Source organism: Nelumbo lutea, chromosome 2, assembly GCF_056320005.1.
Source record: "Nelumbo lutea isolate HS-2025 chromosome 2, American lotus-T2T, whole genome shotgun sequence".
NCBI lineage: Eukaryota > Viridiplantae > Streptophyta > Magnoliopsida > Proteales > Nelumbonaceae > Nelumbo > Nelumbo lutea.
This window is the reverse complement of record NC_142685.1, coordinates 64,040,944-64,058,951: the sequence shown is the minus strand read 5'-3', so window position 1 is coordinate 64,058,951 and position 18,008 is coordinate 64,040,944. Positions and strand designations below refer to the sequence as shown.

Below are 18,008 nucleotides of genomic sequence, written 5' to 3'. Positions count from 1 at the left end.
TGAGGAATGTTTCAAAGCGTTTTGATATAACCAGGAGCCCTATTGCAAAAGCTATCAACCGTCCGATTCTGTTGATTATAACTGCTGTTAGGCGCTTTCATGAGTGGGCTGCCCCGCTTCCCCACTTGCAGTGGGTCCCGCTTAGATGATGTAACAGTAACACACTGACACTCTAACCTTTCCGACTATAATAAATTTAGTAATCGTGGCCTATATAAAAGGCCCACTAGCCCAGCCACTATATCTCCAGTTATTAACAGTCGAACCAGTGAAGCAGTGATTAAAGCATTTTCATTCTTCAATTTTCAGAGAGGAGTCACAGTCTCACAGAGCAAGTACAAAGAAGAAAAATAATCGTCAATTCGTCATGGCAATTGCTAACGCTTACTTCTCGTCTCTAACTCTGCTTCGATCCAGAGGTTCCGAACTTGGCTTCAATTCTCAAATCTGCCCCCTTGAGGCCTCTAAAGTCTCTGCTATTCGCCGGGGATCTGTCGAATCTAGAATTGGTTTCACCAGGAAGAGGTGAGGTCAATTAAAAATTCCTTCTGTTCCTTTCATGCTTTTCTCGATTTTTCACATGCGCTATTGATTCTAGATTCCTCTAGGGTTTATGCTTTGCTCGTTCTGTCTACTAGTGATTTTGGTTGGTGGAGCTACTAGTTGCGGAGTCTTCTTTAGATAATTGATGCCTTTGGTTTCATTATATCTTTCTTATTTTTATTCATTTTTTGTACAGTTAATACCTGGATTATTTTTCTTTTTTTTTTCCTTCTTCTTTTTGTATCCATTATCCAATTATTATTTAGTTTGTTTTTCTAATTGAAAGGATTTTTTTCTCCTATCAAGTAATAAATGTTTGTGAAGATACGTTGTTTCCATTGATAAGTATTGTTTAAATTCCTCTGCAGGAACATTCTGCAAGCTTCTGTCAATTCTACAAGTACATTAGGCTCGTCCTCTTCGGTCAGTGGCACTTCTCATGTTTATTAAGTTTTGTTAGTAATTTTTATTTTTTATCGCCTTTGCAAATTGTAATTTGTGTTTTTCAAAGGTTCGGTGGAAGAGGGAACAGAATAGTTTTGACGAACCCGTTTCTCCTGAGAAATAACTTCTGGTTAGATTCTGTAATTAGTACAATACCTTGTCAAACGCCTTTCAATACTAGGCTTTTGCCTTTTATTTCCTAGACTGGTATCTTATGAATACCTAAGAAAGAGAAACCTTAATATTGAATAATTTTACAATTAATGTCTTGTGTGGCCAACGTTTTTATTGCTATGTGGGTTGTTATGGTTAAAGGCCACTGTTATATTCTGGCCTGGTAAAAGGTCACCGTTATTACTTCATCTATAGTCTAAAAATGAAGGGTACTTTTACTCTATTGGCTAAGAAAAAATGGTTGTAGGCTCCAACAAATGTCCACTTTTCTGTTGCACGTTTAGAATAAGATTGTTATAGAATGATTTTCAACTCAACAAAACTCAACTAAGCCTTGTCCAACTATCTGGGGTCAGCTACATGAATCCTGTTCTGCAATTCCACTCTGTTCAGTACCATATCCATTGTTAAATTATGGGTCCTCAAATCATTTCTCATTACTTCAACCAATATCCTTCTGGGTCTGCCTTTAGCTCTTCTAGATCTTTATTCCTTCAACTTGTAAATTTGTTTAAGAGTTAGATTGATAAATACTAACAGCAAATTTGCTTCAGTAGCAGTAGTTAGTGCTCAACTATGCTGCTTGGTTGCCTTATTTCAGCTATCTTTCTTTTCTCTTTAGTTTGTGAGTTAATAGCCTGGATATCAGTGTGAGTTTCTAACAGAACTTGTAAAGTCTTATGCACAAATGGGTATTCATGGTCTATAGTTGATCCTTTTTGTTATTAATTCAATACTTTACTTTGTAAAAAAGAATATCAGTGTAAGTTGCAAATGAGTCAGTTCGAATTGTCACTCTTACTGGAGTTTACAACAGAAACTTGTGAATCGAAGAAATAGCTATGTTGAGTGCCAAGGCTGTCTATCTTGTTCTGGCACACTTCACAAGTGAGGTTGTCTTGTTCCTACTAGCTAGTATCTAATCCCATCTTCAGTTGTTGATTCCAATGCTCTTATGATCTGATGCTGAGCACGCTGATGTGTTGAATCTGGTCATCCATGAACTAAGAAAGCTTATTTTTAAACAACATTTATTGCTATCATTTTTTTCAATGAAAATTGCAAATTTGCTAAATTTTATCAGGAAATAATCTTCATCCTTTTTTTTTTTGCATTTTTTTTTTCTCTTTAACCCCTTACTGCTCGGTGATTACTTCACCTGAGAAAACTGAATGAAATTCTTTCTTTCTTTCTTTCTTTTTTTCTCATGTCCTATGCAATTAGCACTAACAGATTTTGCAGAATATGCAAAAAGAAAAACAGGTTTTACCAATATTATATTGTTTTTAATCAGTAACTGGTTGTTTTATTGATTGAATAAAAGAATGGAGTATATACAAGTGTGTGATGAACACCCCTAATAATAGGCTAGCTAGTGTTACCCACCCCCTATTCTATTCTTCCTCAAAGGTTACTTTTGCCAATATTATATATTTAATTACCTCAACTTTGACATGTTATTCCAATGGCAGAAATATGATCGGGATGCTGATACTGTTCCCATGCCAATAGTTTTGATAGATCAAGATTCTGACTCTGATGCAACAATTGTACAACTTAGCTTTGGAGATCGCCTTGGAGCTCTTATTGACACGGTGAAGTGTCCTTTCAAATTCTTTCCTTTGTCCCTTAGCATTTAATAGTAAAAATGGTCTTAGTAAACAGTCCTTTTTTTCCTAGTGAAACTTAAAATGCATGCTTTATTACACTCTTGCAATTAAGAGTCCTATCTGTGGCAGTTTAGGTTGTGATCCAAAAGGGCTATGAACCCTTTGACATTATCCTCTTTCCACAGGCAAATTTCAACCAAATAGCCCTATGCTTAATTTCTACAAGCTTATTCTTTACAGTCATTGTCAGAATCTTTAAGGGCTATCACTGGAAAATGGAATACATTTTACTTATCAAAAGAAAAAAAAAAGGAATGCATTATGGTCTGTGTGGATGAGTTGAACAAGGGCACTTCATAGATGGCTAATCCTGAGGTTTGTCTATAAGCCGAACTGTTCGTATATACCATATTGACATTCTTAGCAAAAAATATTTTTGTGAAACTTAAATTAGGTTTTTAACTGTGTTGCAAGGAAAGAATTGTGTAAGTATTTCTAGCCTACCATTTATTTCTTATTGTAACATGCTAAACTTTATTGTCAACATACCCACTATTAAGCATCTGAAACTTGAAACACTCAAAACACCTAGGAAACATTCAGCAGTAAATGGTTTAGTGTGTTTATCCTCTAGCTACAAACTCCACATTATATTATTGATGGGATGGAGAAGGTACACTTTTCTAAAGCTTCAACTTCTGTTCATATTACTGCAGATGAAAGCCCTTAAAGATTTGGGCTTGGATGTGACAAAGGGAACTGTCACAACTGAGGGAACAGTCATACAGACAAAATTTTTTATCACAAAATTGTCAGTACTCTCTCTCTTTCTCTCTCTCTCTACCCAAAAATTATAATGCAGCACAAGAACCTTTTTTATGTGATAGTTGATAGATTCTCTATGGACAGCAGAATTTAGAAAGATGGATGATGCTACGGCAAATATTTTAGTAGTGGAAACTTTGTAATTTGGAAAACCCCCTGTCTTTCTTGATGGACAGCAGATTAGCTGAATTTGATAGCTGTTATATGGGCTGTGGGACCAATCATTTTGCTCCACACCAGCCATAAATGCAAGTGAGTGATTGAGTGAGCAAAATGATTGGTCCCACAGCCAGTAATACAGCTATCAAATTCAGATAATCCTTACTCCTGATGATCCTTGTCCATGGAAACTACTGAAGGGAAATGTTGACTTTCATGATTTACAATCCATGCAATTAATTTCAGACTGTTTGTACAGCATATGTAAAGAGTCAAAGAGAAAAAGGAGGAAAGATGACTCTTTCCATACATTAGCAGCAAGTAAATGATTCCTTAACTCCATGTTTAAGTGGTGGATCTTCAATTGAGGAAATCTACTTACTAGATTTTATTATTGGGTAATGTTTCACCAGATTGTGACATAGAATACCCTCATCTCACTTGAGTTGCAATGCAATGATTTTTCTTTCACTTATTACTACAGATTTGCACACAATTATGCAAACTGCGAAGTTGTGTATATATGATGGGGCAAAGAGGGGAGCAAAGATTAATGACTTAATTCAAATTTGACCATGTGAATTTGTCTTCTTGTCCCTTTTCTTTTTGTACAGATTTTAGTATTTCTGTTGTGGGGTTCTCTCCCTCCTATTAACACAAATATGTACACTACACTAATTAAAAAGAAGTGTTTGAAGTAGCAATTTATAAAGAATCCAGTTACTTTTGCCATTTTTTTTTGAATTAGATGTGTTTTTTTATCTTCTGATTAATGGAGTGGTTGCCTATATGATGCAAGAAAGTGTTCAGTGCATCAAATTTGAATTTAGTTACTTGCCAATATTTTGTTTCCCTTCTTTCCCTACCCAACCTGTAAACATATGGCACTTTTTCTTTTCAATAACAATCTAGGGCCACTGGACGCAAGGTTGAAGATCCTGACATGTTAGAGAGAATAAGGCTTACTATCATCAACAACCTTCTGAAGTATCACCCTGTATGTTTGTGGGTTTTGACATGCTCGTTTTATTGAAATTTTCATATCATCTATGGGATTATTTTCTTCAAGTTCTCATATTCTTGCAGGAATCTAGTGAAAAGCTTGCTATGGGTGAGGCTTTTGGAATAAAAGCACCAGAAAAGAAGGTCATACGATTAATGACAAGATTACTTTTTTTTTTTCATCTATCTCCCTACTTTGCTTGGCTTTATGATCTGCTAAATGTTGGATTTTCTTTTCTTATTTCAATTTATTTTTTCTTTCCTGATTGAATAAAGCTGCTCAGTTTATTATGTTTTTTGGATTTCAATTTATTTTCTCTTTTCTTATTTCAATTTAGGATTGTTGTTGGTTCGTTCTAATTCCATGAAGACCATGACTGCATTCTCCTCAAAAAACTGATCTGGTACTATTTCTTCCCCCTCTTTACAACCAACCCCAATGCCTCCATTTGAACTTAAATTTTCTTGAGCATTTTCTGACTTTGAATTAACACCATTCTCTTCCAGGCTTAAACTATTTTCCCCCGACCCTTCAAAGGCACACCAAACTTTTCTTCCAATTATTTAAATATTTTCCTAGCAAATCCTTCCCCTGCCCTCCACCCCCAAAGAAAAACAATCCCAGAGATTTACTTTGACTTTTGTGTCCACAACCTTCTCCAAATCAATTGCCCCTTCAATTAAATGAGTCTCATCCACAATCACCTTCTCATTATGAGTTTATACATTTATCCTCTACATTCTCGATCACAATCTCTTCCTAATGGGTTTGTTCTATAATTTCTTTTTCTTTTATATACTTTTGGCACCGGATTCTCCCCTCCTAAACACTCTCCTCCTTCAACGCAAGTAATTTGCCCCTTGTCATCCTTGTTGATCTCCTTTTGCTTCTCACTTAGATCTGCCACCTGGGATTTCTATATTCAAGCTATCCACCCTCTTTTTCCCCCCTTCAGCATCTCCTACACCGACCAAAATGCCTATGAGACTATCACGAGCCCCTCCCAGCACTTTGAATTTATTACAACTTACCTTCAAAGAATCTTCAACCCTTGTATTTGTCTCTCAGTTTTCAATACTCACTTCAACAACATCCCCACCACTATCTTCAACAAGGACTTGACACTCTGGATTGGCCTTCCTTACTTTTTCTTCTGTCCCCCACCCATGAAAAGCTTAGTTCCTTTCTGCTACACAACTCACCTTCATCCAATTGAGAAAGGGAGATGAGGTCATCACTACATCTCCAGCTTTATCAAGATTAAACTAGTCTTTGATCCTTTGACAACGACTGAAGCATCACTTGTACCAACCTTTTGCTTTGAATTCTGGAACTTGGTGGTAACTGATAACCCATACACAGTCTTCTTCCTTGCTGTCCCTCCTCTGCCTTACCCTTTTATTCGTCTTTGATCTTTTAAATGCTTTACCAAAATTTCCCCCAACTTTTTTTGCTTCAAAACATTTTATAAAAACCCATTTGTTTTATTTTCCTTTTCTATTACCAATGTGGGCCCCACATAAAGAATCAACCACCTCCTTGAAAGGGCCATGTGCCCCTTCACTTTTCCTCTACATTTTCCAATATCAAATGTGTCCCTATCTCTTGTTTTTTTGAGACAACCCTCAGACGTTCACAACCAAGTTCAAGCATCTTTCCACCTTTATCCCAATTTACATCTTTGCCCCTCAAATCAATCATCTCATCATCTTCCTCAGAACTTCACCCTTTTGACTTCCCCTTGGATGTAGCAGCCATCTCCTGGAAAGACATCCTCCCCACTCGATTAACGGGATCTTCCCTTCTCATTTTCAAAACTGAATGGACTGGAGCTCTCAAGAAAGTTGGATCCTCCCTTTCAATTATCATTCTAAGGTCATAAACTTAACATGAAAATAAGAACTTGATCGAAATTTGAAACTGGAATTGAACATAAATTGCTCACCTCAATCAACAACCTCACACTACTAACTTTCTCCCAGTTCTGTTTCTGTTATCAAATTTCCAGTATCCTCCACAGTGATCAAGAACTCGCCTCAAGGTCCTTAACCAACCACTTTCAAAATATGTAAAGAAATTCCAGAGGCACCATTCCACACCACTCTTCTGCCTTGTGAGCTACAAAGCGCCCCAGGCTCCCAGCTGCTGGAAACCAATAATTTAAATGCCTCACGATCAACTGCTGGAAACTGATAATTTAAATGCACCTTGCAATGGTCAACCCATTTTCTGATTTGCAACCAAGTTGTATGTGATTTGTGTCTCCTTTGCTAGCCATTTTAATTCCTGTATAACATCTCTGTATTGCCAAGATCCTTGTTCATTGTGCTTAAACATGTTTACCACCACTCTCCCCATCCACTACTATGACCTTCTCTAAAGATCACCTAAGCTGGTAGGACCCATTGGAGCCTTGTGAGTCATGTTTGTGAAAAACACCCAATTTTACTAGAGAAGCTCCAAATTGCAAATCTGCCTCTTTTTTCTTCTTTTTATTCAAAGAGCCTCTTTGGATATCTCCCAGAAAAATCCAATCCAACACATATATTGGATATGTTCTAGTATATGCATGAGAAATGTGACAAGATGGTTCATGCAAATGACTCAGCTCCATGATGGTGTTCAACCAGTAGTAAGATTCTTAGTGAGACAGCAATATCATGCATTGTAACACCAGCCATGTTTTTTGAAAATCATACACAAGTTGTATATCTGGCAAGGTGATTTTGGCTCAAAATATGGGTGGTATGAATTGAAGAGTAAAATGATATTTTATTAAATAAAAAGATAGATACAGATAATAAATGACAAGATGGCACCTAGCTTACAAAACAAAACAAACTGATCTAAAAGCACAGGCTGAAGCAAAACTGAAACATGCTACAACTTACAACAATTGAAATTCTAGCACATTCCAGAAATTCTCCCCCAAGTCTGATCTGATGACTTGATCAAAATCTGGTAGTACCCAGACCCAATCTGCAACTAGTTTCCCCACCAGAGCCACCAAAATTTCAGTATTCTTATATTTGTCTTAAAAAATCCTCCTATTTCTTTCGTTTCACAGTGTCCAGCAAACAGCAAAGGGAATGCTGCTCCATACTATCCTTGCTTTCATGCTTCCCTCAATTCATGCTGCTGAACTTGTCTGAAATACTCTTTGCCCGAATAGAGAGGAATAGAATTTCCAAGCTGTTAGAATACTGTCCAGGGTAACCAACCAAGCAAAAGCTTCCACTCTAGGTAGAATGGGATCCCCCCAGACCCCTGATCCTTTAATAGAGCCAAGTAGAAAGATTTCACAGTGAACACCCTGTTCTTACACTCTTTCCACTGCAATCCATCCCTGAAGAAGGTGATGCCTTAACTTTCTGTAATTTTTCCAGCAGCTGAATGGATTCTTCTATATCTTGATCCGCGGGGGTCTTCTGAATTTGGGACACCAAACCATCCTATCTCCACTCAATTCAAGACATTGATCAACTTTAATATGATGATCGGTCTACCGATATAGTTTCAGGTACACTTCACAGAGCTTCCCTACTTCACACCACTTGCCCTCCTAAAATCTAATCCTTGACCCATCACCCACCTTGAAGCTAACTAGATCTTTGAACTCTTGATTGAACAGCATTATCCTTTTCCAGACACTCACCCTATAAGAGTTAGAAGCCTCCCTTGACTCCCACCCAAAGCTCACCAGCCCGTATTTCCCAACTACAACTGTCCTCCAAAGAGACTCTCTCCCCTTCCAGTCCAAATCTCCATAACCATTTGCCTAACAGGGCCTTATTAAAAGTTTTGACCAACCCACCTTTCTTTTTTGGCCTACATACCTTCACCTAATGAAACTTCTTAGCAGGGCCTTATTAAAAGTTTTGACCAACCCACCTTTCCTTTTTGGCCTACATACCTTCACCTAATGAAACTTCTTAGCTCCACCTACCCCTTCCCACAAAAAGTCCCTCTGAAACTTATCAATTTTTTTTCTGCCACCTTTGCTGGAATCTTCAATAGAGATAAATAATAGGTCAGTAGGCTAGAAAGAACACTTCTAACCAGTGTAATTCTGCCCCCCGCCCTGCTTTTCCAACTCTCCAGCCTCTTCTTCACTCTTTCTATCACTGGCATCCAATTTCTGCCACAGCAGTTTTAGACCCTACTGGAAGACCCAAGTAAAGGAAAGGTAGCTCCCCCAATTTGACATTCAAACACCACAGCACAATGGTATATTGATCCAAGTAGTTGTCAATATAACATATATTGACCACTACTTTTAAGAACAACTCAATTATTCATAGCTTTATAAGAAGAAATTCAACCAACATGACTAAAATTAAGGGCTTGGAAACTCCTTAGAGGATGCTTTTGAGTCACTTGACAGCCCAAGGCAATTGAGAAAAGGGCCAAGTTCATGGTGGCATTTGGAAGTAATCTGTTAATCATGTCTCAATATGGCAAAAATAAAGTAAGACAACTATTTTCTTTCAATTGAAAATGTTTACCTGCTGTAAACACATCCTTGTCTTGATTTCTTTGGCGAGGTTGTTGTTCCTTATTGTTCTTGATTGTAATTCAAGTTTACTTTAGATACATCAATCAGCATAAGCTTCTGTGGAACCTTAAAAGTTGCAGATAGCCAATAGCATATCTGTTTTCTGCACCGTTGAATTGTGAATGTATTTATCATTTAAAAATTTCTGTTAATGATATTCATGTTTCCAATATACATATTTGGTTGATTTACAGGACCCACATTTTCTGTATACCCTCATTTAAGTCATATTCACCCAAAGGAAATGAATATCAGAAGACTTGTAACTGAAGAGGATTCAGAGGTGGTAGTAGGGTGGCTGAAAGAAGATAAGGCTGGCCTATGGGGGTATAGCAATGAAAGGAAAAAAGTTTAAGTGGCTGGTCAAGGACATGGAAGTGATGTTCAGATGGGTGAAGAGATCTGTTAACCCATTTGCTGATGAGTTAGCAAAGATGGGGGTGGGTAGGAAAAGTGTTATTTTAGGCTCAGTTGTAATTTCAGACTGTCTGGGGCTTTGGCCTCAACAGGGGGAGTTAAGAATTTGTCTCCCTTTATGTACTATATTTACAGACTGAATAATGAAATTGTTGTTATTGATAAAAAAAAAGTCATATTCACCCAAAAAGTCCTTATGATAAAATGGCTTCTATCATGCATTTGAAATATAATTAGATATATGGTATTTACTTCTATGACCTTTTCTCATAGCAATAGGAATTACCTGACACTGATTTTTCTATTGGCAGCTTGATGTTGATATTGCAACACATATACACGTTAAGGATGATGGACCTAACAGAAGGTTTGCTACTTTTCAATAAAACTATTGCTATTGCTTTGTTCATGTACAAAAATACCATTATGCAAGGAACTAAACTATATATACCATGGTGTCCAAGGACAAGCATAGTATTTATTTGATTTTTTCCATTATTGTTAGTTTTTCCATTTATTTATTTTATTTTTCATTTTTCCAGCTTGCTTTATTTGGAGACAGCTGATCGTCCTGGATTGCTACTAGAGGTCATTAAGATTATGGCTGACATTAATGTCAATGTGGAATCAGCGGAGATTGACACAGAAGTATGCCTTCAAATAGTTCTTTTAGGGTTTTCTTTTCCTGTTAATAACCCCCTTTATCTTCTATTATGAAACAGGGATTGATAGCTAAAGATAAATTTCATGTGAACTATAGAGGAGCAGCATTAAACAATTCCTTGTCTCAGGTAATTGACACAAGAATTGTGACTGGATACTTGGAAATTATGTGACAAGTTCTTGGACACTAAACTTACTTCTTTTTATGAATTAAGAATGGAAATAATTAATAGTTTGTAGAAAACAACAACAAAGTCATCCATAAAGGGGACTGAAGTTTTATTAACCAATAATATAATACATTATTGTGCTCCTTACTTGCTAGTAATACCTAGAAGTGATGCACTGTAACAACAATAATGGATGATTGTGGCTAGAAATGAGCAAGAGTTTCCCACAACTTATTGGATGAGGATGGATAAATAATTATCCAAGAAGAGATAAGAACTCTATTAGCTACTTGGACTGTAAAGCTTTAATAGGTAATGTTAGAGTTAGCCGAATAAGGGTAGATTAGTCATCTCACCTTGGTTAAGTTATGAGCTTAAGTGGCAGTCTTATTAGAGGTTCTCTGTCCCATACTTAAGTAGGGGCAGTTTAGTCCTTGTACATTTAATTAGAAGCCTAATCACTATTAAGAGGTCGACTGATAGGATTTAGCTATCAAGTTCGACAGTTCTTTCATCTTCTTCTTCTCTTCTCTTTCTTCTTCTCCTTACTGGTTCGGACTACAGTAGCTACAGTAGCTACAGTAAAAACATGGTATCAGAGCGTGACAACTTCAGTTCGTGCTTCAGTTCTCTCCTTTTCTTCTCTGGGCTGTCAATGGAGAAAAGTGGTTTGTCCCAGGCCTGAAACATCACAGCTCTTTTTTTCTGGTGCACAGAACCTTCTTTCCTAAGAAAACAACTTTAGCAGTGAATGGTTGGCTGAAGCTCTCAAACGAAGGTTGATTATCTCTCCTCTGTGTGCTGTTGGTATTTCTGGGTTGAAAATCTTCAAGAACTTGAGGGGGCTGATCAGAACCTAGAGAACTAGGTTGGTTGTTGCCCTGGTTCTTGGAAAAATTCCAAGAACAGGCTGTGTTTACAGTGACCAAATGGTGTAAGGGCTGCTACTGTAGGTGGACGAATGGTGCAAGGTGTAATGCAATGGTACTAGTTGAGTTTTTTGTTGGTCTTGTGGTGCCCTCTTAAAAGCGTTTAAGCAGGTCTGTATTGTGTGTGACAGTTATGGCTGTGCGGTGGTGCTTGTAATGCACAAATTCTTGACAGCAGTAGTGGTGTGACAGCTAATTGAGTTTTTGTTGAGTAGTTGTAAGTTACTAAGTGCTGAATTAATGTCGGTGTAGTCTGTGTTTTTTTTTGTGAAACCAGTAGTGGTGTGGATAAGAACAAAGGCGCGTGTATCTATCATTGTGTTTAGGGACTGCTGTAGGTTCTGGAACATCAAACTCTTGACAGCAGCATTTAGTTGGTGATTGGGATTCAGATTAGAGGCAGCATTGAAAGAGTATCATGGCAGCAATGAGAGATGGCTGTAGTGATCAGAAACTTAGTGTGGTGGTTTCTTCTGACTATCTAGGTGTACAGATGACCTCAATTAAACTGAATGGTGCGAATTATGTTCGATGGGTCAAGTCGGTGGAAGTTTTTCTCAAGGCAAAGAGAAAAGTGAAGCATGTGAAAGAAGATAAACCACCGGCTGACTCTCCAGGGTTTGATGACTGGGAATAGGAGGATGCTCAAATCATGACATGGCTATGGAACAGTATGGAACCCAAAATAAGTGCCAACTTCATGTTCTTAGATACAGCTAAGGACATATGGGAACATGCCAAGAAGCTGTATTCTGGGCAAGATAATACTACAAGGGTATATCAGCTCTATCAGGAGTACTTTGGTATGCAACAAGGAAATAAAACCCTAGAAGAGTACTATGCCAGTATGAAGAACCTCAGAAATGAACTCAATGTCTATCATCCTCTCACTCCAGATGTTAAGGTTCAGCAACAACAGAGGGAACAACTAGATGTCACAAGGTTCTTAGTGGGGTTGAAATCAGAGTATGAACCAGTTAGAGCCCAAATATTGGGGGGCTCTACCCTTCCTACACTTGAGGAAGTGTTTGCTCGGCTTCGCAGGATTTCTTTGGGACAGATAGAGAATCTCACACAGTCTGATAGATCAGCTTTTGTAATAGCCAGAGGAGATGGACATGGTACGAAAGGGGGAGGACATGCCTCCCGAGGAGGTCGTGGTGGTTCCATATTTGGCCGTGGTGGTGGTCGTGACTCAGGGGGAGGCCATGGCAAAGAAAAAGGCATCTCTACAAGGAAGTGTACCCACTGTGGCAGGGAAGGACATTCTGTAAATTTCTGTTATGATCTTCATGGCCGCCCTCCCTCTAAATGGGCCAATCATGCTATTGCTGGTGGGGTTGATGTTAGTGATAATCAACAGGCAGACCTAACTCCTTCCACATCTACATCTGTTTCCGGAAGGGAGATGGTGAGTGTACTGCATGATGAGTATGGGTGGTTCCTTCAGTCCACTTCACAGCACACTACTGCTACTCTTGCCCACTCAGGAATAGCTTGCCTGTCATCTAAAACCTCTCCTTGGATTATTGACTTTGGAGCCTCCGATCACATGACCGGAACTCCAAGTGTGTTCTCTTATCTCTCTGAAACTTCCACATCTCAAACTGTTACCCTTGCTAATGGTTCCTCCTCTCCCATCTGTGGTGTTGGAAATGTTGACATGGCTTCTCTTTCTTTATCATCTGTTCTATATGTCCCTAAGTTTCCATTCAATCTTATGTCTGTTGGTAAATTAACCAAGACTCTTAACTGCTCTGTTACTTTTTTTTCCTTCCTCTTGTGTTTTTCAGGATCTCAGGACGGGGAAGAAGATTGGTGGGGGGCATGAAGCTGGTGGATTGTATTACCTTGATGGTGGTGGATCGTCAGTTGCACTTCAGACTTCACTCACTCCTCTACAGTGGCATTATCGACTGGGACATCCTTCTCTCAAGGCACTCAAGATACTAGTTCCGTCTTTGAGTCATTTGTCAGTGTTACAGTGTGAGCCGTGTCAGTTTGGGAAACATCGTCGTGTTTCCTTCAGTCCTAGAGTTGAAAGTCGTATGTTGAGTCCTTTTGCTTTGGTTCATTTAGATGTTTGGGGCCCGATCAAAATAGAGTCTTATAATGGTTACAAGTATTTTGCCACTTTTATTGATGATTGTTCAAGAATGACATGGATTTATTTAATGAAAGAAAGGAGTGAATTATTTTCCATTTTTCAAAAATTCCATGCTGAAATACGTACACAATTTGGTGTTCCAATCAAAGTTCTTCGTTCAGATAATGGTCATGAATATTTTCTAACTTCCTTTCAACAATATTTAGAACAACATGGCATCATTCATCAAACTTCTTGTGCATCCACTCCTCAACAAAATGGGGTGGCTGAATGGAAGAACTGTCATCTCCTTGAAACAGCTCGGTCTATTCTTCATCATATGAGTGTTCCTTAACGGTTTTGGAGTGATGCTGTACTTACTGCGTGTTTCCTCATTAATCGGATGCCCTCCTTTATTCTTCATGGTCGGTCTCCCTTCTCTATCTTGTTTCTCACCTTGTCTCCCTTTCCATTAACACCTCGTATCTTTGGCTGTGTGTGCTTTGTTCACAATCTGAGTCCTGGAATAGACAAGTTGGATGCACGCTCCATTAAGTGTGTCTTTCTTGGCTACTCTCGGACTCAAAAAGGGTACAAGTGTTACAATCCCATTACTCGGAAGTGCTATGTCTGTCCGGATGTCACCTTTTTTGAGTTTGTTCCCTTCTTCTCAGGAACTGAGGCATCTTCGTCTCCACCTTTACTTCCTCTTCCTCTTCCGGTCAGTGATCCCGTTCCGGGTGTTCCTGTTGGAGTTGACTCGTCATCTCATCCAGTGCAGATCCCTACTGAACGACCACCAATTCGGCAAGTGTATACACGTCGAACGACACCGGCCCCTCCTCCAGCTTCTACCTTGTTCGCGGATTCTGTCGTTGCTCCCGTTGCTGAACCTTCAGGACTTGACCTACCCATTGCTTACGGAAAGCTTAACGTAGTTCTACTCTCCATCCCATTTCCAATTTTGTTTTAGTATCTTGTCTTTCCGCCTCACATCGCCAGTTTGTTTCACTATTGTCATCTATTTCCATACCTAACAATGTCCAAGAAGCTCTTAGTTGACCTGGGTGGAGGCAGGCAATGGAGGAGGAACTCTCTGTTCTTCAGCATACTCACACGTGGGAGCTCACTACTCTTCCCCCTGGTAAGCATGTTGTGGGTTGTAAATGAGTGTATACTGTTAAATACTTGCCAGATGGTAGTGTGGAGCATCTGAAAGCCAGACTTGTTGCTAAAGGGTATTCACAGTTGTATGGAGTGGACTATATGGAGACCTTCTCTCCAGTGGCTAAGATTAGCTCTGTCTGTGTGTTAATTTCCCTGGCAGTTATGTATGATTGGCCCTTATTTCAACTTGACATAAAAAATTCCTTCCTTCATGGTGGCCTTATAGAGGAGGTATATATGGAGCAACCACCTGGGTTTGTTGCTCAGGGGGAGGCTGGTAAGGTGTGCAGACTGAAACAGGCAATTTATGGGTTGAAACAATCGCCTCGTGCTTGGTTCAAGAAGTTTAGTGAAGTGGTGAAGAATTTTGGAATGAAACAATGCCAGGTTGATCACTCAGTGTTCAACTATGACTCAAAAGCTGGAAAGATTTTATTAGTGGTCTATGTGGATGATATTGTCATAACTGGCAGTGACAAATTGGGGATCGACAAACTCAAGGTCTTTCTGCAAAATCATTTTCAAACAAAAGACCTTGGGACATTAAAGTATTTCTTGGGTATAGAAGTTGCTAGATCAAGACAAGGTGTAAACCTGTGCCAAATAAAATATGTTCTCGATCTATTGGACGAAATAGGACTGTTAGGTGCAAAATCGGCTGAGACTCCTATGGAACCAAATGTTAAGTTGAGAGGTGATACAGGGAAAATATTTGATGATCCTGGAAGGTATAGACGACTAGTGGGGAAGCTGAACTGTTTAACTATCACGAGACCATACATCTCCTTTGCAGTCAGTGTGGTGAGCCAATTTATGCAGAACCCTCGTATATCTCACTGGGATGCAGTTCTTAGAATTGTAAGATATTTAAAGGGAGCTCCAGGCCGTGGGCTATTGTATAAACCAGGAGGAAAACTTGAAGTAGTTGGGTACACGGATGCAGATTGGGCGGGCTCTGTGTCTAATAGAAGATCTACTACAGGTTATTGCACATTTCTTGGAGGAAATCTTGTGACGTGGAAGAGTAAAAAGCAGACAGTTGTGGCTAGAAGCAGTGCTGAAGCCGAGTACAGAGCCATGGCACACACTACATGTGATTTAGTGTGGTTGAGGAATCTCCTATAAGAAATCGGGTTCCACATGGATAAACCTATGAAGTTGTACTGTGACAATCAAGCTGCGCTCCATATCTCATCCAACCCTGTTTTTCATGAGAGAACAAAGCACATAGAGATTGATTGCCACTTTGTGAGGGAGAAGGTTCTTACTAGAGAGATAAGCACAGAACATGTAAGCTCAGGTGATCAGTGGGCAGATTTGTTTACAAAAGCCTTAAGCTCAGGGAGAGTGAACTATATATGTAACAAGCTGGGATTATATGATATATATTCTCCAACTTGAGGGGGAGTGTTAGAGTTAGCCGAATAAGGGTAGATTAGTCATCTCACCTTGGTTAAGTTATGAGCTTATGTGGCAGTCTTATTAGAGGTTCTTTGTCCCATACTTAAGGAGGGGCAGTTTAGTCCTTGTACATTTAATTAGAAGCCTAATCACTATTAAGAGGTCGACTGATAGGGTTTAGCTATCAAGTTCGACAGTTCTTTCATCATCTTCTTCTTCTCTTCTCTTTCTTCTTCTCCTTACTGGTTCAGACTACAATAGCTACAGTAGCTAAAGTAAAAACAGGTAATAAGAGTATAGAATTGGTAGAAAGAAGTGTAGTCAAAGTATAGCCTAGGTGTTGACTAGGCATTTTGCAGGTCAATTGCCTAATTACAAACTAAACGGGTGGTATAGATATAAACATCATTATGGTGCAAATAACTGATTGTGCCTATATATACAAGTGTGCAACCCAATTTGGGCCATTTTGAGTGCATGTAGAGCTAAAAATTAGGGCTCTTAATCATCCATGTGTGTGTGTGTGTCCTTTGTTTTGAGCCCAAGAGGATATTCAAAAATCATTTTGTTTCTTTAGAAAAATGAAGTGGAAGTTTGTGATTACTGATTTATTTTGTAGCTTATAATTACATAATACTTCAATGTAATTATATATATACATATTGTAAAATATGAATATGTTTATTTATTTATTTTTGCTTGCCCTCACTTAAACAATGCCTAGTTTTTGGCTTTCCTTGTCAGGTCAATACACCTAGGTGATGCCACAGTTTTCAAGGGATTTTTTGACTTTTCTTGTCACCTTGTCGCCTAGGCGATGGATTTTTTAAGTCAAAACATGTATCCTATGGTAGTTCCCTAGGTTCCATAATCATATTTCCTTAATAAATATCCATAATTCATAAGTATAAACTTCATGTTAAAGTATAGAAAAGCAACATATTCCAACATATTCATGAGAAGAAAAAGAAGAAAGAAAAGAAAATTAAAAAAAATATAGGGGCTGAACCCCTATTTCTGTTATAGGAAAAGAAGAAAAGATAAGGTGGAAGAAGAAGAAGAAATTAGTATATAAACACACAAAATTAGTAAAGAAAAATAAGAAAATGTGTTGATTGGACAACATTTTATGTTCTTCCTTGCTTATTGGTTCAGGTTTTGAAGTCTTTGAGGGTTCGATACAGCATTTAGCAATGCTTGTGTTGATTAAACCCTAACAAATAAGAAATAATAAAAAGAAATTAGTATATAAACACACAAAATGAATATTTTAGTTTAAAAATGTTTATTTTATAATTATAACCTCAAAAAATTAAGAATATAAAAGTTTTTTATAACATGCTATAGAAAACTACTTGGCGGTTAGGTGAGGCAAGCCTCCAAGGGCGCCTTGTCGCCTTGGCATCGCCTTGACGACTATGGGTGATGCTTGATTGCCTTAACTAACTAGTAGACATAATGAAAATGAGAATGCTAACATAACATGTTTCCAAGGCTAACTTGAAGGGAAAAAAACTAAAGCAATTGATAAATATAAGCTATGGTATAGACTACAAAGAAGAAATCATTAACAAAAATGGAATTGTGAAATAGTACATGAATATCTCAAAAAAATGAACTTTTAGATGTTAAAAGAAATGGGAATAAGATAATTTTAAAATTTTAATTATACTTGTTTCAGAAGATGAAACCATTAATGTAATTAATGATTATGCACCTCAGTGAGTCTAGATGGAAGATAAAAGACAATTTTGGAAAAACAGAAATTGACTAGCTCAAGATATTCCAAGGAGAAATGTTTTTTAAAGAAGGGGATCTAAAATAGTTAGACAGGGAAGGGGGAGTTCGGGGATAATAGGGTG

General features: G+C 38.2%; 1 protein-coding gene and 1 long non-coding RNA gene across 2 annotated transcripts in view; both read left to right on the top strand.

Annotated features, from left to right (window-relative positions):
* The first annotated feature begins 219 nt into the window (after nt 1-219).
* LOC148871188 (ACT domain-containing protein ACR12-like) overlaps nt 220-18,008 on the top strand; it is a 28,915-nt gene continuing 11,126 nt past the window's right edge. The window contains exons 1-9 of the mRNA XM_088969245.1: nt 220-525; nt 912-966; nt 2,634-2,756; nt 3,488-3,582; nt 4,668-4,752; nt 4,842-4,901; nt 10,042-10,097; nt 10,273-10,378; nt 10,453-10,521. Of these exons, the coding sequence (XP_088825371.1) occupies nt 368-525; nt 912-966; nt 2,634-2,756; nt 3,488-3,582; nt 4,668-4,752; nt 4,842-4,901; nt 10,042-10,097; nt 10,273-10,378; nt 10,453-10,521 (807 nt within the window). The 5' untranslated portion in view covers nt 220-367. The remainder of the gene's footprint in view (nt 526-911; nt 967-2,633; nt 2,757-3,487; nt 3,583-4,667; nt 4,753-4,841; nt 4,902-10,041; nt 10,098-10,272; nt 10,379-10,452; nt 10,522-18,008) is intronic.
* Nucleotides 5,096-9,920, top strand: LOC148871189 (uncharacterized). The gene is made up of 2 exons (XR_016107123.1): nt 5,096-5,161; nt 9,508-9,920. It is a non-coding gene; the product is annotated as an uncharacterized LOC148871189 (long non-coding RNA).